We start from the raw sequence: 23,687 nt of genomic DNA on the forward strand, positions 1-23,687 counted from the left end.
TCAAACATTCTAAAAGAAACACACACACACACACACACACACACACACACACACACACACACACACACACACACACACACACACACACTGAAGGATATAAAAAAAACAACAACAGCAATAGAATAATATTAAACACAAAGTGAACCGTCTTCCTTCATTAAATAGGTTCTTTTAGATGTTAAGGAGGAATTGACTTAACCAGGCTGGCGGAGAATGAAGACAACCGGACACCTGCAGCAGATGGGGAATCAGTGAACTTTTATTGAGACAGAGACAACTTCTCAAATCAGCTCACATCAAGAGATTCCTAATATTTGCTGTGAGGATGGGTATATATTCTCTAAAACTTACAGGAGGGGGTTGTGAGGAAAGTGCTGCATTAGCAGAAAAACAACTCCATAAAAGGAAAGCGGCCTTGAGTGTTCTAGTCTCTTCGCTTGCAGATATCTTTCGCCTGCAGGATGAGGCGATCGCTTCTTATCGCTCTCAAGGCCAAAGTCGTGAGCACACAGTTGCACAGTAACTTTAAAGCTGTGAGCACATTTTTATTACACAGTTGCACAGTAACTTTAAAGCTGAACAATATTTAAAGCTGAATAATGTTTGATCAGATTATATTTTCTTCAAATCCCCCTTTTGACCCATCTTAAATGGGTCAACACACAAAAATAAGTAACATTCAAAGGAACACAGAGACGTGTCGAAGCCTGGCTCGAAAAACTCCTCGGGTCTTATCATTTGTCTTTATCTGTCATTGCAGATGAGGAGAAAAGAGTCCAGGCACCACCCTGCCCAGGGGTCGGCTGCAAGCAGTCTCGGTTCCCGATGAAAGCAGTAACAGCTGTCCTGCACACACGGATACAACGAGTTAGTGCAACCAGGGTAGTGACACAAAATTAACAGTTCCTGTAACTCAACAACCAAAAAACATAAGTAATGATAAAAATGTGGAGAGTACAGAGTATACCATAATAATGAGAGATATAAACGTGAAAATGTGAAAGAATAAATCAACCGTGAAATAAACTCAGAACGGTAACTGCTAAGGACATTCAAAAGTGAATATGGTAAAACGTGAGGAAGGGGTGTGGAATAAAACAATTCATATCCAGTGGTGGGAGTACACATTCGCTCAGGCTTAAGTCCGGAGACCCTGAGAACATCGCTTAACCCTCACAACCCGACCAGACACAGTTCAACCAGATATATCCTTCAAGAGGAAGTGGGTGAGGGAAACAATTAATAACAAGCCTAATACAAAACACCACAGAGAAACAACCATTCTAGAAGAATTTAAACAAGAGAAAGACGATAATGTTCGTCACCCTCACGATCAGAGTTTTCATCATCCGTTGGCGAGGAGGTGGGAAATTGACCAGCCAATAAAGGCATCTGCCGGGCGAGATCCTTATCCTCAGGAGTGAAAGCTGTAACAATCAGTCTCTGGATGAGGGACCGAATGCATGGAATACAACAGCAACCGCAGGTGACTAGGATAGCCACAAAAACTGAGATGGAAACTAGGATGGAAGCTACAAGGGCCTTATATTTGCCAAACATGTTAAGCCAAGAGTCCCACATGGCAGTATCAACGCCCGAGTGTTCCTTCATTTTAACAGTAAGAGCTGTGAGACCAGTAATAGCTTTAGTGAGGGAACCATCAGGAGCTGTGTTATTGGGGATATAGGTACAGCACTCCTGGCCAAAAAGGCTGCAGACTCCGCCTTTTTCTGCGAGAAGAAAATCCGTTGCGACCCTGTTTTGGAAAGCCATTAGGGAAGTGGCAGATAACTGTGCATGCACAGCTTCAAAACCATCTCGAGTGTAATTAGCCAACAGTTGCACATTAAAGTGAATGTAGTTAATTCTGTCTACATTCGCATTTATTTCAACCATCCAAAGTATCGAGGCCCATCCTGCTTTAACCTGGTCTCGCAGTTTATATTCATCGGGGACCCCACGGGGTATACCGACAGCATCAATATAGGTTGGATTATGAGCTGAACCTGGGATTAGAGAACGTTTAGAGCGGCGTTCAGAGGAGGATGGGAGGCCAACTTCGTGTACTTCTATAGAGAGATCCACTGGAGTGACTAAAACAGGTAAAATAAGAGTTATGAGAGCGCAAAGACCTGACGCATCCCGAGGGAAACCATCATATAACTTGTTATTGCCACACCACCACCACAAATCAGCCCTAGCCGTAGGTCGGAAGTTTGGTTTCATAACCGTCATCTCAGTGCACCAAGAAGAGTTCAAGCTACCTAGTTTTACTGCATTGCCAGTCAGGTTAATACAAGTGAAATTGTTCACAGCTACATCTGAAGAAAAGAAAGGTGGTTTATTAGAGACTGAGCGTTGAGTTTTAGGAAAGTGATTTTCCAGATATGAGCAATGACCTCGTTTTGTATTGTTCATAAGATGCAGGAGGCATGCACTATTGACTGGCGCCGGTACAACTCGTAAAGTGGGGCGGGCTCCCATACATACTATGCAGTCGGAAGCCGTCGTGTCAGCAGCTTGTTCAGCTAGTAGTAACCAGTTGTTTGTTGCTCCAGAAATACCGGTTAGAATTTGGAAGAGGTCATCTTTAGACATTTTATTTGTGTCTACAATGCGTATTCGGCCGTTTCTCCCCCCGTTTGTATATATCACCGGAGGGCCATTAAAGGTGGGATTATCATCTTTAACTACAGAGCTTGGAACTGCAGCAACGCTAGGGCATATTTCCATTTGCCAATACAGGGCGGTGCGATCAGTCCAAGGGGCAATTATAAATTGTTGACAGGAGGTCAAGGCCAGATCCTTTAGGGTAAAAATTAAGCCTGAAAGATCCGGTTTTTTCGCTATTCTGAGCATATTTTGGTTTCTCCAGTGCAAAGCCTGACCCCTAGAGTACTTTGACCAATCCAGGTCCGTTTCTGACACTAAACTGGACCACTTCCACTGATGCCAACCTCCCAGGGTTATATACCACACTGAGGAGGAGAGATGTACTGCCAGGTTAAAAAGATCCCCCCCTTGGTCTTTGGTGACGGGAGTGACTGGGAAGCTAGCGAAATCTATTTCAACTACCCAACTTTTATTGTTGGGGACACAAAGAGTAATCATTCTAGTCGTGCTTGGGGTACAGGAGGTAACCGTGTCTCGTTTCTTTCTAACTGGATCGGGCGTGGGCAAAACTGGAGAGGAAGTGGTGGGCAAGACCCTAGGGGCTACATTTGTCAGATTGGAACTTTCAGAAAGGGGCGAAGCTTTTGAACTTGAAGGTGTCAGAAGTGTCGGGGGCCCTTCACAGATCAGGATTATGCCAATGGGAATGAGACCCAGGGCCAGGAAGGAAACAAAGACGCAACATCTTTGCCTGCCTGTCATTTCAGGGGGAAAGGGCCAAGACATGTTTACTTAGCTTGGATGTCGTCTAATAGAGGATGATGGGCCACAGAAAGGCGGTCCAGTTTCCCCCACCTCGCCAAGGGCGTGTTCTAGGAGTTAAAGAGCAACAAAAAGTATCAGTGACACAACTTTAAATGAGCTTTCAGCGGTTAAAACTATTGCAATGTAAAATGTAAATCTTAAAAACTCAAGCCAATATAAAAGCAAAGTCATAAAGGATGTTAAAAATAAAAAATGTTTAGTTAAGTATGAAGAACACCCCCTTTTGTAACCAGCCGGCTTGTAGGTTGAGCTTTGGCTCCCTCAAGTGGTTGGTGATGCTGTTGCAGCTCCTTCTGACAGGTCCTTCTGCACCTCTCTCAAGGTTCTTCCTGGTTCGGTGGCAGCAGCGCACTGTGTGTAATGAAACCAGGTGTCACCTTTACCTTCGAGCCTGACAGCGTGGGAGGTCCGCTCTGTTATGCGGTAAGGGCCTGTCCAGCGAGGCTCAGCCCACTTTCTCTTTGTGACTTTCAGGAGGACGTAGTCCATTCCAGGTGTAGCCGCCTCTTTCAGCTCTTGCTGGTTTCTTTCAGCGACCTGTGAGGAATACTGGGCAACAAAACTGCGGAGCATGTTATAATATGTCCTCGGATCGAGGTCTGAATCAGCTTCATCCGACATTAACAGGCGAGAGGAGGGGCCAGGAAAAGGCCTGCCATGCTCCAACTCAAATGGAGTGTAACCAGAGGTTTGATTTACTGAGCATCTTATGGACATTAATGCAAGAGGCAATGCTTTAACCCAATCTAATTTGGTCTGTGCACAGATTTTAGCCAATTTAGTTTTTAGAGTTTGATTCATCCTTTCCACTTTCCCCTGGGACTGGGGGTGGTAAACTGAGCCAAACTTATGTTTCAAACCTAATGCGGCTTCAACCCTCTGCAGATCGTGGTTCCTGAAATGTGAACCATTGTCCGACCTTATGACCTCGGGAAACCCATGCTGTGGTATATAATGATTAATCAGACACTTCACCACAGTTCTACTGTTTTCACTTGCTGTCGGCCAGGCTTCTGGCCAACCTGAAAATGCATCCACAGCCACCAGCAGGTACCTGTAACCACCCACTCTGTCCACCATGTCTGTGTAATCAATGATTATTTCTTTCCCTGGGCAAAGTGGGATGGGGAAGTACCCTGCTACTGGCTTGAAGGCGGGCTTGATTCCAAATTGGTTGCACTCCTTACAGGTTTTAACCATGTATTTTGTCATGTCTTTTAGATAAGGGTGCCACCAGACGGCTAAATTTCTCATCATTTGTGCAGGTCCCACATGCCCCACTCCATGTGCCTCTTCCATTGCTGTCTGTCTGACCCCTGGCGGTAGAATGGGCCTTCCATCTGGGCCACGCCAGACGTCTGTGTTTGTGGCCCCTCTTGTTACCCATAATGATTTTTCCTGGGGGCTGGCTTTGTCTTGTAACTCTCTGATTGTGGCTAGGCTTAGTTGTATGGGTGGTCTTTCTGGAGGGGGTGTGGCTTCTGGGTCCATTACCATAATCAGGGAGGGTAAGTAACCAGCTGTCTGCTTAGCTACTAAGTCGGCCTGTTTGTTACCTAATGCCACTAAATCCAATCCGGCACTGTGTCCTTTGCATTTTACCACTGCCACCTTAACAGGTAACAACAGTGCTTCCGCTAATTCCCTCATTTCCATCTCATGTTTAATAGGCTTTCCGCTGGCTGTCAAAAAACCAGCTCTTAGCCACTGCTTGAGCTCCACATGCACTGCTCCCACAGCATAAGCTGAATCACTGTATATATTCACTTTCTGTCCCTTTCCCATCCTTAAGGCTTCAATCACCGCTCTCAGTTCAGCTCTCTGTGCAGACTGTTGTCCTGTCAACTGCTCTGCCTTCACTGTTTTCCATCTCATGTCTGTCTGTTCCACTATTGCCCATGCAGCCTTCAACATTCCACTTTCAGTTCTGAAACAACATCCATCTGTGAACCAATCTTTTTCTGCATCCATTAGAGGTTCTGCCTGCAAATCTGGCCTGATTTTCTCCTGTACCTGCACAACCTCTTCACACATATGTGGTTCCCCCGATCCCATGTGATCAGCCATGTTTATGCCTTCATGTGAGTAGGTGATGTGTGGTGCTTCCAAAATGGTACTGAGGCGTCTCTGCCTGAGTGAAGTGAGTGTGAAGGCCTGTGAGGAGACGTAGGCCACCACACTGTGTGATGTCAAAATTTTTAGTGGGTGGTTCATCACTATGTGTGCTGTTTTCTGAATGATTTTTGCAAGTCCAGAAACGTGTTGTGTGCACGGTGGGTGGCGTTTTTCAGTGTTGTCAAGCATTACGCTTACATATGTCAACACTTTTCTCTCTCCCCCTTTTTTCTGGAACAGGATACCATTAATATGGGTTCCAGTTCCAGAAACATCAAGATGAAAAGGCAAAGCATAATCTGGCACAGCAAGGTCAGAGGCGACAGAAAGCTGTTGTTTTAACTTTATAAACGCCTGTTCTGTTTCTGTAGTCCATGAGAGGGGAGCAGAGAGGTTTCTCATGCCTTGTTCATTTACCAAAGCGCGCAAAGGGGAAGTAAGGCCAACATAGTCTGGGACATAGGTCCTGCTGTAACCAGTTAGGCCCAAAAATGACAACATGTCTTTTACAGTTAGAGGTTTTGGATGGTGCAAAATGGAGTTCCTGTGTTCTGGGGACAAGGAAATACCGGACTGTGAGACCATGCGGCCTAGAAAAGAAACCTGTTTTCTTGCAATCTGTAGTTTGGTTTTGCTCACTTTAAAACCTGTGTTGGCCAGGTGTTGAAGTACCACTCTGGTGGCTTCCAAACAGATGTCAGCCGTGGGAGCAGACAGTAAAAGGTCATCCACATATTGTATTAACATACAGTCAGATGGTAGTGGGCAGGTTTGTAAAAGTTCTTTCAAACACTGATTAAACAGTCCTGGGGAGAGGGCAAATCCCTGTGGTAAGCGAGTGTAACGCCATTGTCGGCCTCTAAATGTAAATGAGAAAATGTCACGCAGTGACTCACGAAGTGGGAGGCAGAAAAAGGCATTAGCCAAGTCAATACAGGTGAACCAGGCATGAGATGGTGGGAGGTTGGTCAAGGCAACATAAGGATTAGGCACAGGCAAAGTAGGAGTGCCAAGTAAGGCATTAATCCTTCTCAAATCATGTGCCATTCTGAACTTCCCCGTGCCTTTTTTCTCAACGGGTAGGATGGGCGTGTTCCACTTAGAGCAGGAGGGCTCCAGGACACCGGCAGTGACCAAACCAGAAATTGTTTCTGCAATCCCAGCCTCAGCCTCCGGTTTGTGTGGGTACTGAGGCTGCCACAAAGGGGTAGCAGATGACAGTTGAAAAGAGACTGGCTCCACATCAACTAAACCTACATCTGTGGGTCCAAGGGACCACAAACAATCTGGAAGAGAGTCGAGTAAAGGCGCAGCATCACAGTGGTCTGTGTGTTCTCTGCCATGTGACCCGCTGACTACTCCATGTTGCAGTGTTGCGGAATTAAAGCAATCATTTAAAATTTGGTATGTGTTGGTAGATGGAGAAAACAAAACCTGTGGGAGTTTTGTAGGTGTCCAGTCAGTGGCCGCAAGGGAACGTTTAACCATTCCACCCAGCTCCTTAGCCTGGTGTCCAGGATGTAAGGCCAGTGACACATGGGGAGCTGCCTCATCAGACATCATGTACCACTGTAATTGATCTGTTGTAAAAGTAACCGCTGCTGCCACTCCCTCCGGTGCCGCAAAAATGCATGACATGTTCAAAGACCAAGCCCGCCCCTCACACTGCTCTTGGAACATGTGCTGGTACCAGGTGGTGTCATGCCTGTCATAAAACAGTGTAACATGAGGTGGGTCAGGGGGAGGGACATAAGGATGCAGGAGTGAGAGCCACGGCCGCCATTGCTGAAAAGCAGTCCAAACTCCTGGTTCAGCAGGTGTTTCAACTTCCAATAATGCCCAGTAGATGTCAGCAGAGTCCGCTAAACAGGAGGAGGGTTGCAGCAGAAACTGACCACCTCCCTCTGGCCCATTAGAACAGGGAAGCACAACACCAGTAGGGAGAGTCACAGTTAGGCCTTGTGAAGAGCAGAGTATTGTGGCTCCTAATTTAATCAACAAGTCTCTTCCCAGTAAATTTACAGGCGCCTGTTTTGAACAAACATAGCTGTGTAACAAAGTCTGATCTCCAACCGTTGTGGGGAGGGGCACGGTGTAAGGCAGAGTTTTAGGTTCCCCAGATATGCCCACCACTGTAATCACTGTGTCAGTAAGTCTTTCACGAGCAACATCCTTAATGGTGGAGTACGTAGCTCCAGTGTCCACTAAAAAGCTGCTTCTTCTTTTATCTACAGTTATGGACAGCATAGGGTCCGCCGTTGTCCCTTCACTGTCCTGGGCAGTCTGTGGGGTGTCCTATAGCTGGGGACCACCCTCGTAGTACTCCCACCCCATCACAGGCATCTGTGGGGCCGGGGGCACTTCAACTAAAGCACCACGAGGTCCACCTCTGTGGCCAGGATGCTGATAGGGCCCACCACGGGCTCCCCTGCCTCTTCCAGCAGCCGGGTTCAAAGGGCACGCTTTAGCCCAGTGTCCAGGTTGTCCACACCGGAAACAAACATACATCTGGGCTCCCCTACCACCTCCCATCTGACCTCTTCCCCTGAAACCACCTCTGTTTCCTCCAAATGGGGAACCTCTCTGCCCATAAGGGGCCGGGGAGTGATAAGCACCATACTGGGGGGGCTGTGGATCAGCTGGCCACGGGTTCGGATACAAATCAGGGGCAACTGGACCAGGAGGGGGAGCCGCAGCGGCCACAAGCTGCTTTTTAGGCTTGTCACCTTTTCCACCCAGGTCGTTTTTCGCTTTCTGCAGCTGAACCTTCAACAGTTGCAACTGTAAATCTTCGACGCTCTCCGCTTTATCATCAGACTTAATCTGCACTTTGTTAAGATTAAAAATCAAATGTTTCTTCCAGATTGCAAAGTCACAGTCCTGCAAATCAGGATTATCCTCCATTTTCTGGCTTACTGACTCCGGAATGCCCCCCAGCACCGCCCTTCTAAACCACATGCTCTGTGAACAAGTCCTACTGGGGTGATGACCTGTATGGTTCACCCAGTCTTCAACCGCCTGATTTAGATAATGGGTGGGATTTTGCTTTTCCTCCCATTTAAATTTCTGTAAGGTGCCTTGATTTTTGGGTGGGAATTGTTTGCGCAGGGCCGGTCCAATAAACCTCAAGGCCTGCATTAGTGGCACCTCGTTCTCATGCGTGGTAGTACCCGCATTTTGTTCCAGATCCGCTGCCTGAGATCGGGATGTGCACCTAGTTATAATAGCTCTAAAATCTCCCAGTGCGAGGTCCTGTCCAGCTGTGTATTTATCCAAACCAGCCAACCAGGCATTCCCTCCCTCCATTATGTCAGGGAGTTTGTCCACTAGGGCCTGGACATCTCCGAATGAATAAGGTTGATACACTGGTCTACGTTGCGCTTTAGTCTGGACCAGGGGAAACATGCCTGGAGGCTGAGGCACAGGGCCCTTAGATCTAGTCTGATATCCTAAACTGTGAGGGGTAGAGGGGGGTGTATTGTTAAGGTCACTGAGTTCATCATCAGTATCCTCAGTTTTTCCCCCGCCTGGTGGGGTAGCAGTGTCAGCAAAAACGTGGGCTAAACTCATCTGTGTTTCCGGATCCTGACGGCCCACCAAAGACATGGTAACTGTGACATTTGGTGAAGTGCCAGGCTCAGTTTTTGCAGTAGCGGTCAGATCTCCCTTAACAGCGACAGGAGTGCTGGCAAAGGGGTTGGACCGGGAAAGAGGGGCTGACGCAACACGATTATTCACCTGGACCACTGACCTATGTTCATTTAAGCAGCTGCGTAATGCTGCTTCTAGATCAGTTAATTGTTGTTCAGTGGGTTCCTGTCTGTTCATTCGAACCGCAAATGGTGCGCTCGCAAATGGGTCAGTTAGGCCCTCAGATCCGGTTCCAGAACAATGGGACATGGAAGAGGGGGCTCTACTACTAGCTGAGGATGTCGCCGACAGAGAGGAGCTTCCTGGGCAAAAATGCTTGGTATCTATGGGAGTTGGAGCTACGGGCGGTTCTTCTCCAATAGTCATTATTCCACCAGAGATATTAAGTACCGGATATATGCCTGCTGAGGGAGGAGTCTGGACTGAGGCAGAATAGGGAGGTGGCTGAGACCTATTTTTCTTCATGTGTGGTTTTGCAGTTTCCCATAAACACACCCAGTGATTAAATTTAGCTTTGCGGCCTGCGTGCTTATCTGCTTCCTTTCTGTGTCTCACCCCGCTTATCACACCTGCACCTGCTGCTGCTGAGTTGGCTTCTTCCTCTTTCTCTTTTGCCTGCATAGCCTTATTCTGCCAAATTATTCCCCAATTACCACTACTCCCCTCATTCTTTCCCTTTTCTTTCATTAACCTTTCAGCTGTTTTCCTCAATGACTCTTTCTGCTTTTTTGCTTCTTTAGGCTGGTGTGTGGAGTTGATGACTGTCTCAACACATGTTAATTGTTCTCCCAATGTGCTAAGAATAACACCGGGACCCCAACCATCATCATTAGTTTGTCGATCTAATTCTCCATCCATTTTACTGTCAATGGAGGAGTGTTCTTTTATTGATTTTAAAGGAGAATTTGGGCCAGCTGGGTTTCTGCCTCTGTTAGGCACTAATCAGCTGGGGCGCTGCTTTAAAGGTGAGTCAGCACTGAAATATCCCTTCAGGTGTTACCAAGCTTCTACCAAACCGGAGTCTGGCGGGTAACCTTGCCTAGAGCTTCCTGATAGGGGTGCTAGTTGGTTGTCACCTTGTTCACACGTCTCATTCACACTTCATACATTACCTGCAGTCACTCATTACCCTCCTTATGTATGTAATAAATGTGTAAAAAAATTCTATGTGTGGTGTATTATTTTAACCAAAAGAGGAACCTAGTTCCTTTAATTGTGTAATCTGTGAACACGGAGAACCAAACTGTCCTGCCCAGTGTTCCACAGCAAGCATTCAGCGTGTATTTATGTGTGTCCAATATCAAACAGAACATCAAAACATTTAAAACACTAAAATCATCGGGGTTTTAAGAAGAGATCCGTTTTCTCCTATTGATCAAAGGGACCTCTCCTTTTGGACTCCAACCAGTACTTCTCTTTTTTAAGTTTTAGAGGATCTTTTCTAATAAAGTCCTCTGGGCCTTCCTAACCCTTCTGTAGTTTAGAGAATATTACTAAAAAATATTCTCAAGGCCTTTAACCTTTTAATTTGTTTAGAAAGGCGTTACTAATAAACCCTTTCAAGGTCCCAGACCTGCTGAGGTATTTATCCGACACCGGAGAGCGACCCGTCGGCCGCAACCGTGGTCAGACCTCAGTTCACTCTTATCTTTATTCACTTATTCACTTATTTCTTATTCACTTATCTCTTATTCACTTGTCTGATTCTCAGCAAGCCTTAAGTAAGCCAGACAATTTTGGTTATGAATTACTAGGAGTTTGGACACTAAGTATTTTTATAATGTTCAATATAGCAGAAATAAAAGGTCTGCTTACCTTGTTTTTGTGTGCACACAGCTTTTGTCCAAACTCCGTTCACTCAGACCACGGCTGATGTCCTCCCCCCCGTTCCAGTTTGGCCTGGAGCGGATCCTGTTCCGTGACGCCAATTGAAGGATATAAAAAAAACAACAACAGCAATAGAATAATATTAAACACAAAGTGAACCGTCTTCCTTCATTAAATAGGTTCTTTTAGATGTTAAGGAGGAATTGACTTAACCAGGCTGGCGGAGAATGAAGACAACCGGACACCTGCAGCAGATGGGGAATCAGTGAACTTTTATTGAGACAGAGACAACTTCTCAAATCAGCTCACATCAAGAGATTCCTAATATTTGCTGTGAGGATGGGTATATATTCTCTAAAACTTACAGGAGGGGGTTGTGAGGAAAGTGCTGCATTAGCAGAAAAACAACTCCATAAAAGGAAAGCGGCCTTGAGTGTTCTAGTCTCTTCGCTTGCAGATATCTTTCGCCTGCAGGATGAGGCGATCGCTTCTTATCGCTCTCAAGGCCAAAGTCGTGAGCACACAGTTGCACAGTAACTTTAAAGCTGTGAGCACATTTTTATTACACAGTTGCACAGTAACTTTAAAGCTGAACAATATTTAAAGCTGAATAATGTTTGATCAGATTATATTTTCTTCAACACACACACACACACAGGTAAAGGTGAATTGGAAGGACAATTTTTTCAAACAAGATTTTTGCAACACTAAACGGACCCCCCTTTCCGCTTGTGCTAGATAGATGAAGTGCATCTTTAAAAATCCCATTTGAGTTGTACAACACAAATCTCACTTCAAAATTGTGAAAAACACACCAGGGCCCTGTTTCAGGAAGCCGGTTTAGTGGAAAAACTGAGTAAGTATACCCTGAGTTAACGAAAACTCCGGGTTTTCGGTTTCACAAAGCGAGTTCAGATGAAGCCTCAGTGAGTCACTATGACGACACACTCCGTGAAGCTAACCTGCCCCCTAGCAGGTTTACTACAACTAACCCTGACTGTCTCCGCCCCTTTGTCGGAAACCTGACAGTAGGAAGTGTCAGACATGGCGTGCCCCTTCCTTGAAGAGCCAGTAGATCGTGAAGCACAAATTCTCCGCAGAGCTCTCCGCTGGGAGAGAGTGATTAGAGCGCGTTTGGACATTTTATCATTTCCTGATGATTTTCTGTGCGAACGTTACCGTTTCTCAGCACAATCTCTAAGTTATTTGGATAACATCCTCAGGCCATATATTATGCATGTGACACATCGCGGACATGCTCTCAGTTCATTACATATTATTTGTATTGCACTTCGGTTTTTTGCAAACGGGAGCTTTCTGTATAATATTGGTGACGCTGAGCACGTTTCCAAGGCTACCGTCTGTCGGGCAGTCAGGAATGTTACAGTTGCACTGAAACGTCTCCTGCACTCGTTTGTGGTGTTCCCCGGTCATAGACCCACAAGATTTATCAAAGAGGGATGCCACAAAATTGCAGGTATCAGGATGACCAAAACTTAATTCATGATGTGGTGATACTTGAACTACTACTTAAATTTTACATTTATTCTCACGGTTCCCAGGCGTGATTGGCTGTATAGATGGCACTCACATTCCAATCATTGCTCCTTCAGTAAATGAAGGAGACTATGTGAACAGGAAGTCTTTCCACAGCATCAATGTACAGGTACATAGTTCCCTGTAGCATTTCAAACTAACAAATTATTTCATTATAGTAATGGATGCTAATTTGTGTTCTCTGCACTGTGAAGATCATATGTGATGCTGCCAACATTATCACAAATGTGGAAGCCAAGTGGCCAGGCTCTGTTCATGACTCACAAATATTCCGTGAATGTACACTGAGCACAAAATTTGGACATGGTGAGTTGAGAATACTGTAAAATATATAAAGACCAATTGCTTCAGGGACATTTGAACTGAAGTGTATCCTTCTGTCTTAGGAGAGTTCACTGGCTACTTGCTTGGTGATAGGGGGTATCCATGTTTACCCTATTTGCTTACCCCTTACCCTGACCCTGAACCGGGCCCACAGCAGCGATATAATCTGGCTAATTGCAGGACAAGAGCCAGAATTGAAATGACTATCGGAATGCTTAAGGCCCGGTTCCAGTGCCTGCAAAGACTCAGGGTCACCCCAGAAAGGGCATGTGACATTATTGTGGCATGTGTGATTCTTCACAACATTGCCACAATTAGAGGAGAACACTGTCCTTCTGAACCAAACATCAGCAGTGATCCAAACCATGAACATCCTGACCCTCCCACGGACATACAAGATGGAAGCGCAGTCAGAGACACCATATGTCACAATCATTTCTTTTGACCCATCACCTCAACATGTTGAAAGAAGAATAAACAGATTTTTTGTTCAACTGGCTTTATTGGTCGCCTGTATTTCCTGTACACAAAGTATTAAAAGATGTAAACCTCATAAAGTGTCTCTGTTGCTTCCTCCTCTGTAACAGCTGTCAATGTTTCTTCATTATTTTCCTGTAGTAAAGAAATAGACAACATTGCTGTTCTACTGTAAACTCATATAATCTGTGGAGTATTACTCACAACTGCATGTTGGTCTGGCTCAACAGGAGGCTGCACCAGATGCAGTACACCATCACCATCAACTGATAGAATATGAGGTTTATACAGGTCACTTATAACTTACAAGGGACCAAATGGCAATTAACAAACATACCAATCACCTTACACTTCATTGTCATTATGCTCTCAAAGACAACCAAGACTGAGGGAAGGCAAAATCAGTCGGAAAATAACTTCACTACAAAATAATCCATTATGGTAAAGAGTTTATCAAATGAATGAGTAGCACTGCAAAGGTGACTGTGAAGAAAGGATGTATGCACATCATGTATTATTTTGGATTTACCCCTTATGTAGGCACTTGTGTCTTGCGGGGTTATTGACTCAGAGGATGTCCCCGCAGAGATGCCTTCGGCCACAGGGCGCCCACTGTTTTGGCTGAGGGCAACTGCTCAGCCTCTGTGAGTGGTGGTGGTGGAGGACCCCCACCTGTTTTTCGGGCCTCCGCTTTTTTTCTGTTGGCTATAACGGGTCACATTTGAGCATACAGAGTAAGCAAATATGTACTTGTAATGTGCTCAGATAATTTCAATAAGTGCTTACAGAAAGAAAATTAATGTAGCCTCTAACTGCAATTGATTTACATGGGACAAACAGACCAAGCACTATGGCTCATAATACAATTACACCTTACCTGTTTGGACTATATTTTTATATTTCATTTTTACTTGCTGCCAGGAACGTTTGGGGCCTGTTGGGTTGCACCTGCGCTCACATCACATCACAAAATAAAATGTATAAAATAACAAATAAAATAACATATGATAAAATAACGTGTTAAATGGGTGGAAATCCCTAGATCAATGTTTAAATTAACACTCACGCATTGACTCTGTCGGCTATGTTTTGCCATGCATGCTCCCTTTCTTTTGCAGCTGTGGCTGTGTTACTTTTTTCCGCGGAATTTGCATGTTATCGGCATATGCTGCCATCAGAATTTCGGCCTCAAGCGCTGTGAAATACATTGACCGCGCCTTCTTTCCCTCCGTCTCCATGGTGACTCGCTTAATCTGTGCTCCACTTATCAGGGCTTTATGTATCCTCGTCCGCGCGCTTCACTTGGGGTTAAAGCAACTCCGCGTTGACTGAACTAATTGTTATCAGCCTTTCTGAAACCGAATATTCCGAGTTGGACAGTTCGGGGTTACTCAACCCTGCGTATCGTTTTTCACTCTGAGTTTTCTAAACCGGCTTCCTGAAACAGGGCCCAGAACTCAAAATATAAGAACCTGACAACATGGTGTAATAAGAGGACAACACTAATTAGGTAACTTGGCTCCTCCCCCTGACATGAACAGTAATTGTCAGGGCTAACTTTATTAACAGGACAAAGGCCATACACATACACAAACATGTATTTTGTGTGTATTAAAAGGGCAACAGGTGAATAAAAGGAACAAATTGAGTGCATTTTACAAAAACAGGATTGTTTTGTTAACAGAAATGAAACTAACTGGCAATATAAAATTATATGTCCTCTTAGATCAGATGCACTAAAACAGTGTCAACAAAATGAATTTACCAATCTTCTAATAGTAAAATTCTAAAATAAATAAATGAGAAACCAAAACATACAAAATATCTTTTGTAACTCCTCCAAGAAGTACTTTGGAGTTATGTAGACTCCTCTACATAGGATTTTCTTTTTTCTTCAACGACACGCCCCGATTCCTCACAAAATCTCTGATGTTTTGAATAGAACGACCAGCCAGAGCAGGATCTTCTGCAGTTTTGCATTGCTGGCATTCGATAATAGTGGCCAGTTTTCCTTTTTTGATATGTTCGCCAAAATACTTCATTATCGCAGCAACCTCCGTGGGAGACCAAGGATGCTTTTTGACCCTCCTTGCATTTTCCAGAGAAGCTAGAAGCAGAAAAAAATAAATGTAAACAAACTACTTTTTAAACAATTTTTAAATTAAAGGGGACGTATTATGCTCAATTGTGTGAGTTGACATGGTTGTAGGATGCAAAAATATAATGGCGATAATCGGCTTCCTTCAAATAAGCCGAAGAATTGAGTTCTGCACACACTAGTTTTACAGCCCTGCTAAGAACAGTTAGTGTTTAGTCTACACAGCCCAAAGACGGCCTTTGCATTGTCCACGAGGACAGGTGCTGAGGCTGTGATTATGCTGGATTGTGCAAAATACACTACCTGGGACCTAAAAGAGCTCCTTTTTTAGTTGTTGAAAACCTACACTTAAGGAGTCGGGAGGCAATTCATAACCAAATATACATACAAAAGCAACAAAAAAAAGTGGGTTTTGCATAATATGTCCCCTTTAAGGTGAATTTGTTGTAACAGTGTTTCTTTGGTATAAATCCTGTAATGCTGACTGTTTAAATACTTATTACAATGGATGAATACATTTATTTAAATGTAAAATTCTGAAAGGTAGCCCACATTAAGTCAGAATTCCAATAAATAGCTATGGCAAATCACTATGGATGGAGAGCATTTTATTCCACACACCGTTATACAACAAAAAACATGTATAGCATGATATTGTAATAATTTGAAATGTATAACATATACTCAAACATTTCATATATAACTGTCTGACTCAAATGTTTATTTAAAAACAAGGGTGGACCCTGCCTGACCATGAGGTGGGCCTTCAGGTTTTTTCAGTGAACATAATTTTCTTCAAGACGTTCAGGTTACAGCCCACAATTAGCCAAACCAGCCCAAATTTTCCAATATTATCCAGATTCTGCCTATGGGAATAAGATGATGTTCAGAGTATGGAGATAATGTAGAAGCCCAATGGTTGAGGAATCCTCAAAATTAAAAACCCAAATCATAATATGTTCTCATTGCTTTGTTTATTAATTGTTTTGGTGCATTGCTGTTTTGAAAATGATAAGTATTTAAATGTATTACAGATTAAAACAGGCATAGGGAAAGTAATTTAAACATTTATCCCATTACTTAATACAAGGTATTGTTCCACATTGAATGTGATTTATGTTTTACCTTACCAAGTAGGTTAATATAATTGTCTAACCAAGTTGTAGAATTATGGTACGGTCCCTGGCAGAAAGATGAGCATAGTCACCATACTGGCTTGGGTGGTGTGGATAACTGGGTTCAAAAATGCATGAAGTTTACATTTGTGCTTAAGTGACTTTTGTATGCATGTCACCATTTACCAGATTGTTTATTTGTTTTCTTCTTACTGCTTGGCTTCATCTCCTTGTTTAGTATTCTGTTGGGTTCAATGACCTTACCCGCTCCATTTTTACTTTGTGCTGAAAAACAAAACAAAACAGTAAGCATATATTTGTTGTATTAAATCTCTTATAATGTAATGTCAAATGCTCCTGAATGTGGTCAAGCAACTAATGGACCTTGAAATCTTGAATATGGTTTCTAAGATAAATCCAGAGTCGCAACTATGACTTTTAGTTTAAGGTGACACATGTGAATGTGGAATATGGCTAGAGCTATTACAGCTGATATTAAAAGATACAAGGCTGAATTTTTCTCCAAACAAGACTCCGGTGTAGTGATGGGATTTCCGGCTCTTTTTAGAGATCCGGCTCTCTCGGCTCGGCTCACTAAAAAGAGCCGGCTCTTTCGGCTCCCGAACCGGCTCTTCAGGTTATTTTGTTGCTTTCATTCATTTATTATTAACAACAATATAAAATTATGCACAAAATGAATTACTAATGTTTAAAAACGTGTTTTCTATGTATATATGTTCATTATATAAATCTGCTTTTATTTATTCACTCCAAATAAAATTTAAAAAATAAATTATAAAATACAAAAACCTACCATTTACAATTTAACTTTTAAAATTTAAACTTTAAATTTAAAAATACCAAGTGCCCAGTGCTCAGCTCAGTGGGTAGACACACTGGCAGCTTCACTTATATCACACTTAATTCACTGTGTTTTATCTTCCCATCGCACTGATGAGTGGACAGTTTTCAGGTGCCCGTGCACCGGCTCTATATGATATCCTTTTCTTGCAGACTCTACACTCTGCCTATGTATTGTCAGTAAAATTTAAATGGTTCTAGATTTTGCTTCTTTTCTTGGTGTCACTCATTTTCTTTACTCCACCTTTCTAATGTGACGACATTGTCTCTTGTTGTTGCTCCCGGCTCTCTTTCTCTCTCTCTCCCTGCTGCTCTTTTCGTGTGCTACTGCTGTTGCGAGTGTAACTACCGCCCCTAGCTCCTCCCTCTGCTCAGAGGCGGGAGGGGTGCAAACGCAAGGCTCTGTTTGCGCCCCTCCCGTCTCTACTCAGCGCAAACACAAGGCTGACGTGCAGCGAAAAAAGTGAGAGAGAGGGCAAGAGAAAGTAAAAAAAAAAAAATCCACGGCTCCCAATAAGGAGCCGGCTCGCATCGTTCACTTCAAAGAACCAGCTCTAAGAGCCATTTCGTTCGCGAACGACCCATCACTACTCCGGTGACTGGTCAACTTTCCACTCACCACTGATTTACTGTAGAAAGAGGATGAGAGCGTAGAGGGAATACTTCAGAAGCGCAAACCAGGTAAATAAAGAGTAGTAGATCAGCCCTCCACACACCAACTATTTTCATCTCTCTTGATTAATCTCATCTCCTTCTGTCTCCTGCAGGGCAGCTTCCTTTCTAACATCCTTCAACAAACCTTCCTCACTGTCCCTTGTTTGCACATGCCCAACACAACCTCAACCTGGCCAATGTAGAACAATGTAGACATTTTTTCCAACATGTGCAGTCCCAATGATATTGTTCTTCCTAATCCTATCCATTCTCTCCACCCTCAAAAAGAATCCCAGCATCTTTGCTTTCCCCAAACTCACCTCCAAGAACTGCAATCTATTAAGAACTCTGCTGCCCCCTTACTCTACTGCACTCACTCTAGAGACTATATCACCACATCCTAAAAAGAACATTACTGGCTGCACACTGACTATAGTATTGAGTGCAAACTCCTAATCAACTTTTAAGCCTTCAACAACCTCGCCCCCGCCACCCTGAGGGATTGTCTTTACTGTCACTCTCCCACAACACTGCTAACACTAACCTCCTTACCCCCATCATCAAAATCATAAATCTGAGGGTACAATCCTTTGCCACTGCTAATTGCACCCTCTGGAACTTCCTCTGCTCATTAGATTCTCTCTAGAACTTTAAATCACAGCTCAAAATCACCTGTTCAAACTAGCATTTCCTACCTGACCATCCTCCAAAACTGACCTTTCTATTCTGTTGAGCTGGTCTTTAGAAAGATCCTTGACTTTCTTTAAATTACCATTTGGACAAAGGTAACAATCACTGGAAAAATGATAGTAATGAATTATCTTTTTTTTTTTTTTTACATAAAGATAGCAAAGATAGCAAAAGTGTCTAGGAAGTAGTTACAAAAGGTAAAAGCTTCAATAAATGATGACAAACACATACCTGGAGGTTCCTTGACAACTTTCTTCATCATTCTAGTATCTATAGAATCTGTAATAAAGTCTATTAGTCATGTGATTTCATAAATTGAACAAAGTTGAGACTAATCACATTGTACTTACCAATCTGTGGATATACAAGATTTCCTTCATTGACCTCACGCTCCGCTCCGACCTCCTCACGCTCCGCTCCGACCTCCTCACGCTCCGCTCCGACCTCCTCACGCTCCGCTCCGACCTCCTCACGCTCCGCTCCGACCTCCTCACGCTCCGCTCCGACCTCCTCACGCTCCGCTCCGACCTCCTCACGCTCCGCTCCGACCTCACTTTCTTCACTTGAATCTGTCAACTGTAGGTTATCTAACAAAATAAAAGATTGTCTTAATGAATTATAAGGTTATAGTGCAGGAAACGTGTATAATTCTTAACACCACTTTACCTTCGATTTCAATCTCTTCAAGTGTTTTGCCTTGAAGGCTTTTGAGAGACCCTTTCTCCATGGCAATCAGTAGTTTGGATATTTTGGCAAGCTGGGTAGTAGCCTCTGGAAGTCTATAATATTCGCGATGAACACGAATATCATGACCTAGGAAGTTGGCAACTTGGTCTAACTCGTGATTCTTGAGGTTTAAGATCTGAGACAAAGTTGCGACATGTTTGCGCAACTGCGTTGAACGTAGGTGTTCAGGGTTTTCAGCCCCACATTCAGTCGCATAAATCCTCAAACAGTCCTGTCCTCTGTAGGGAGTCAGACAATGAGGTCTGGCAAACAGGAATATGTTTTCTGCCAGAACACCACAGTCTTGTCTTTTCTCTGTCAGCCGTGTTATGGCATTCACCATGTCTGGTGAAAGTAGCACTGCAACCTTGCGTCCTCGTTTACCCCTCAATTCTACACGACTGAAGTGTTGACAAAGGTAAAGTTCAAATTTTGTCAGTCCAATTGCAACATCCTTGTGCAGGGTACTAGTGTCTCTCTCCTGGAAGCCATTCAGTGTCATCTTTGAAATTTCTCCCCCTCTTCTCCTGTTAAATAGTATTACATTTGCCATGGTAGCTTTACAAAGTTCACTGTATGATTTTGGTGAACTATGCTCTTCCAAGTCCTTCAGTGCTTGTTCTGTAGTCTTCTCCAGATGTCTATGAAGACGCTGAACATCTTCTGTGAAAGGAAGTGTGGAAGGCTTGTTGAAGTGCCGCTCGTTTAGTGTGGTTAATGCAGTATGGGAGATGAGTTCTGACCACTTTGTAGCATAAAGGGTTTTGAAACTCTGGGTTGACTTTATCAGTGCACTGTCTTCTGCCATCAGTGCTCTGCAATGTATAATATCACAGACTTTCTGCAGTGAGTGTCCCAACTTTAAAGCAAGGCTTGGAGTCGAGTAGCAGTTCTTTTCTTCATCATACCCACACACCTTCTTAACAGCTTTGATAACCACATTGAAATTTGCAGGTCTTACAGCATCCTCAAAAGTGTGTATTGAGCATTCTTTCCGAAGTGTGAGCAGAAGTCTTCCACATTCTCGGAGTGTCTGGCGAATGTAGTCAAATTTGGTGGGATCTTTCCCATGTTTGTTAAAGAATGATTGAGCAAGCTGAAGAATAGAGAAGTCACTTCGCACAGTAGAAGTTATTTCATCATCTTTCATGACAGCTAATATCTTCCAAACACCGGGGGAAACTTGCTGACACAGAGCTGACTCACTCATACAGGCCAGGGACAAGACCTTTTTTCGTCCCCCCTCTGAATTGGCCTCCACTGGTTTTGAAGAACATTTACGAACATGTCTCCAAAGATCTCTTTTAAGATATAATGCCTCGCAATAAATGCAGTGAATATAGTCTTTTCCTTTGTAGGGTTTTTTTGATGTGCGTCTGGTTTTTAATGATCCAATCCCACTTGCGATGACCTCCGAGTTATGTCTGTGGTTTCCTTTGTTTCGCAGCTTAGAAAGCATTTTCAAACGGTCTTTGGACTTCTTGGGAAGACTTAAAACTCGAGCAACATCTGCATGTGATTTCTCATGAGTTTTTAAATGACGTGTAAACTTTGTCTGTAGTTTTCCACAAATGTAGCAGTATGTTTTGTTTCTTAGTGAGGAGGATGTTTTTAAGGAATCTTCAGCCGTAGTATTAGAGTCATCAACAATGCCTTCAGCATCAGACTTTTCTGCTGTGGCAATAACCCCTGATACGTCGAGCTGTCTTGTGCCAATTCCATCTTCAGATATTGATCTTCTTCTGAAATTCTTTGTCCTACTCTCTCTAAAAAACTTTCTAGGCGAGGTCTTTTCGTTTTGCAAGCAGATTGACTGCTGGAGATCTCAGAGTTCTGTACTTGTTTGCAACTTATATTTAAAGGCTCTGATTTGTTGTCCCATGAGCTGTCTGAGTCAGCTATAGAATCTGGCACATATTCCTCTTCTGATGAAGCCCCCTCACTTGAACTATCTTCACTAAAGACCTAATAACAATCAAAAACACAAAGTAAGACTTTGTTTACCTTACATATTTTACTGAGAAGAATTCTGCAAAAACACTTACCTCTGGAAGAGGTTCAGTGAGGTTCACCTTGTGGCTAACATAACATCTTTTGTGCCAGGACTGGTAGCAAACTAGACAGAGAAAAATTAAGTTAATAAAAGAAAGGTAGTTAAAGCCGCTTTCCCCAATTTAAAAAAAACAGGCTAGATGGAAGCATAAACACAGTCAAGAAGGCTCCCCCCTCCCATTGGATATTATCCATAGGCCACACCCCCTGGTGTGCTTTGCTGCTAAACAGGCCAGTGCATAGTGTGGTGGAGCCATGTTAATGTAGAATTTAAGGAGTCAGGAAAGACTGTTCTATCGTTTTTCTGGACTGAGCCATGTTATTGGCTGATGGTTTTAGACAAATGCAACAGAACCACTTCATTTTTTTTTCTTTAATCTCCAAACAACATTTATAGCTATGCTTTGTTAAAATGTTGTTATGAACATGAAAAAAAAATATGTTAAGCTAACTTGTTTTTGCAAATTGGGTATAGCAGCTTTAATAATGACATGGTAAGTAAATATGTAAAAAGTGCAGATGTAAAAGGTTCATTATGAACATATATCATATTTACTTATGGATTAGTTTTTATAGTGTTCCTTATGGATCATATTTAAGATATTCTAATGTACCCAACCTTCCATAATTAAATAATTACCTTCACATCTCACACCACTCCATTTCAGAGGCGAAAAAGGTCCTCCACATGCAAAACATTTTTCTAAACTTGACATTTCGTCAGGGACTAGATCATGATCGCAGTCCTGTTTGGTAAAAAAAAACAAAAAAAAAAAACAGTGTAATCAAAAACAAAATTCATACTTTTGTGATGTAAAATATCACAACCAAATAGTTGTTTTGGTTCCTCTTTAAAAAGGAGTTAAGGACGGAAGAAAAAAAAAAAAAAAAAAAAAAAAAAAAAAAAAAACAGGTTCAAGTGTTACTAAAACTATTAAATCAATTTTTGTAACTTTTGCAATGCAAAATTTAAAGGGAAAAATACCTGCTGTATATAGATCAATTTTCAAAACAATTTGTTCTTCTAGGTTTTATATTATGGTATATATTACAAAACCACAATGAAAAGAAAATTCATTGTGGACCCACAACACCCAAAAAAGATTAGACTTACAATTTGTTCTTTCTGAAATGAGAAGATGTGTCCAAAGTTTTGACTGGGAGTGTAAAAAAGTATAATTAAATCATGAAGTCATGAATCCATCAAGACATAACGGATGGCCTTTACACAACAATGTTACATAAATGTGCTTAGCATTAACAGGAAAGAGTTTAGCGATTGTTTCGGTTGTATTTACATGCTCCTTCCTATAGTAAGCTTCATTCTTGCTCCTTGATCAGCTGAAATTCAAATATGCGATCTAACTACATCAGAGTTCATTTCAACCAAGCCGAGAACTACGTCTTTATGCAAACCAGATTTAGGGTTGGGGTTTCATACTTCTTGTTTCAAATCTCAGTCCTCCTAATGCGTGCATCTTACTTGGTCAAGATAACCAAGGACCCACATACCTCAATACTGCCTAATAACTAGCACCTCAGTCTACAACTAAAACAATCTGACACTGAAACTCCAATTTACCTTTGTTGCGTCGTTAGGAGAGGAACTGGCTGCATTCTCATCCACAGCCTGAGATGGCACCATGTTGGATTTCTAAGGAAGAAGCGTGAATAATGAATGGCAGTCTTTGGGTCTAGCCAAGATGAATACAGTCCTCCTAATGTCTGGACCTGTCCAGTTGAGTAATACACAGGACCCGTGTGTGTATGCACAATTGCCAGAGTAACTCTCATTGATCTGAATTCATTTCTAAACTCAGTCCTCCTAATGTCTGGACCTGTCCAGTTGAGTAATACACAGGACCCGTGTGTGTGGGCGCACTTGTAGGTAGAACTCAGTTGTTTATACTTCCTGTTTCAAATCTCAGTCCTCCTAATGCGTGCATCTTACTTGGTCAAGATAACCAAGGACCCACATACCTCAATACTGCCTAATAACTAGCACCTCAGTCTACAACTAAAACAATCTGACACTGAAACTCCAATTTACCTTTGTTGCGTCGTTAGGAGAGGAACTGGCTGCATTCTCATCCACAGCCTGA

General features: G+C 43.0%; 3 protein-coding genes and 1 long non-coding RNA gene across 4 annotated transcripts; 1 reads left to right on the forward strand and 3 right to left on the reverse strand.

Moving 5' to 3' along the window:
• Positions 1-1,293: 1,293 nt before the first annotated feature.
• LOC146575460 (uncharacterized) lies at positions 1,294-3,622 on the reverse strand. The gene has a single exon (XM_085272486.1). The coding sequence runs from the start codon at positions 3,397-3,399 to the stop codon at positions 1,294-1,296; it is 2,106 nt and encodes a 701-aa protein (XP_085128612.1). The 5' UTR covers positions 3,400-3,622.
• Positions 3,623-7,848: 4,226 nt separating this feature from the next.
• LOC146575461 (uncharacterized) lies at positions 7,849-11,666 on the reverse strand. The gene is made up of 2 exons (XM_085270172.1): positions 11,245-11,666; positions 7,849-11,115 (listed from the first exon to the last, which is right to left on the reverse strand). Exon 2 carries the CDS (start codon positions 10,060-10,062, stop codon positions 7,849-7,851), a length of 2,214 nt encoding a protein of 737 aa, XP_085126298.1. The 5' UTR covers positions 10,063-11,115; positions 11,245-11,666.
• A 1,021-nt stretch (positions 11,667-12,687) lies between these two features.
• On the forward strand, positions 12,688-13,410 carry LOC146575462 (uncharacterized). The gene is made up of 2 exons (XR_014892134.1): positions 12,688-12,894; positions 12,975-13,410. It is a non-coding gene; the product is annotated as an uncharacterized LOC146575462 (long non-coding RNA).
• A 1,681-nt stretch (positions 13,411-15,091) lies between these two features.
• On the reverse strand, positions 15,092-23,220 carry LOC146575463 (uncharacterized). Its single transcript, XM_085270174.1, has 8 exons — positions 23,168-23,220; positions 22,226-22,331; positions 21,579-21,649; positions 19,474-21,498; positions 19,158-19,394; positions 19,039-19,086; positions 16,789-16,887; positions 15,092-15,496 (listed from the first exon to the last, which is right to left on the reverse strand). Exons 4-8 carry the CDS (start codon positions 20,990-20,992, stop codon positions 15,261-15,263), a joined length of 2,139 nt encoding a protein of 712 aa, XP_085126300.1. The 5' UTR covers positions 20,993-21,498; positions 21,579-21,649; positions 22,226-22,331; positions 23,168-23,220; the 3' UTR covers positions 15,092-15,260.
• Between the last annotated feature and the right edge of the window lie 467 nt (positions 23,221-23,687).

The sequence above is a fragment of the Mchenga conophoros genome, linkage group LG4, assembly GCF_057382185.1.
Source record: "Mchenga conophoros isolate Kocher_MC1m ecotype Shallow Benthic linkage group LG4, M_conophoros_male_GT1.1, whole genome shotgun sequence".
Taxonomy (NCBI): domain Eukaryota; kingdom Metazoa; phylum Chordata; class Actinopteri; order Cichliformes; family Cichlidae; genus Mchenga; species Mchenga conophoros.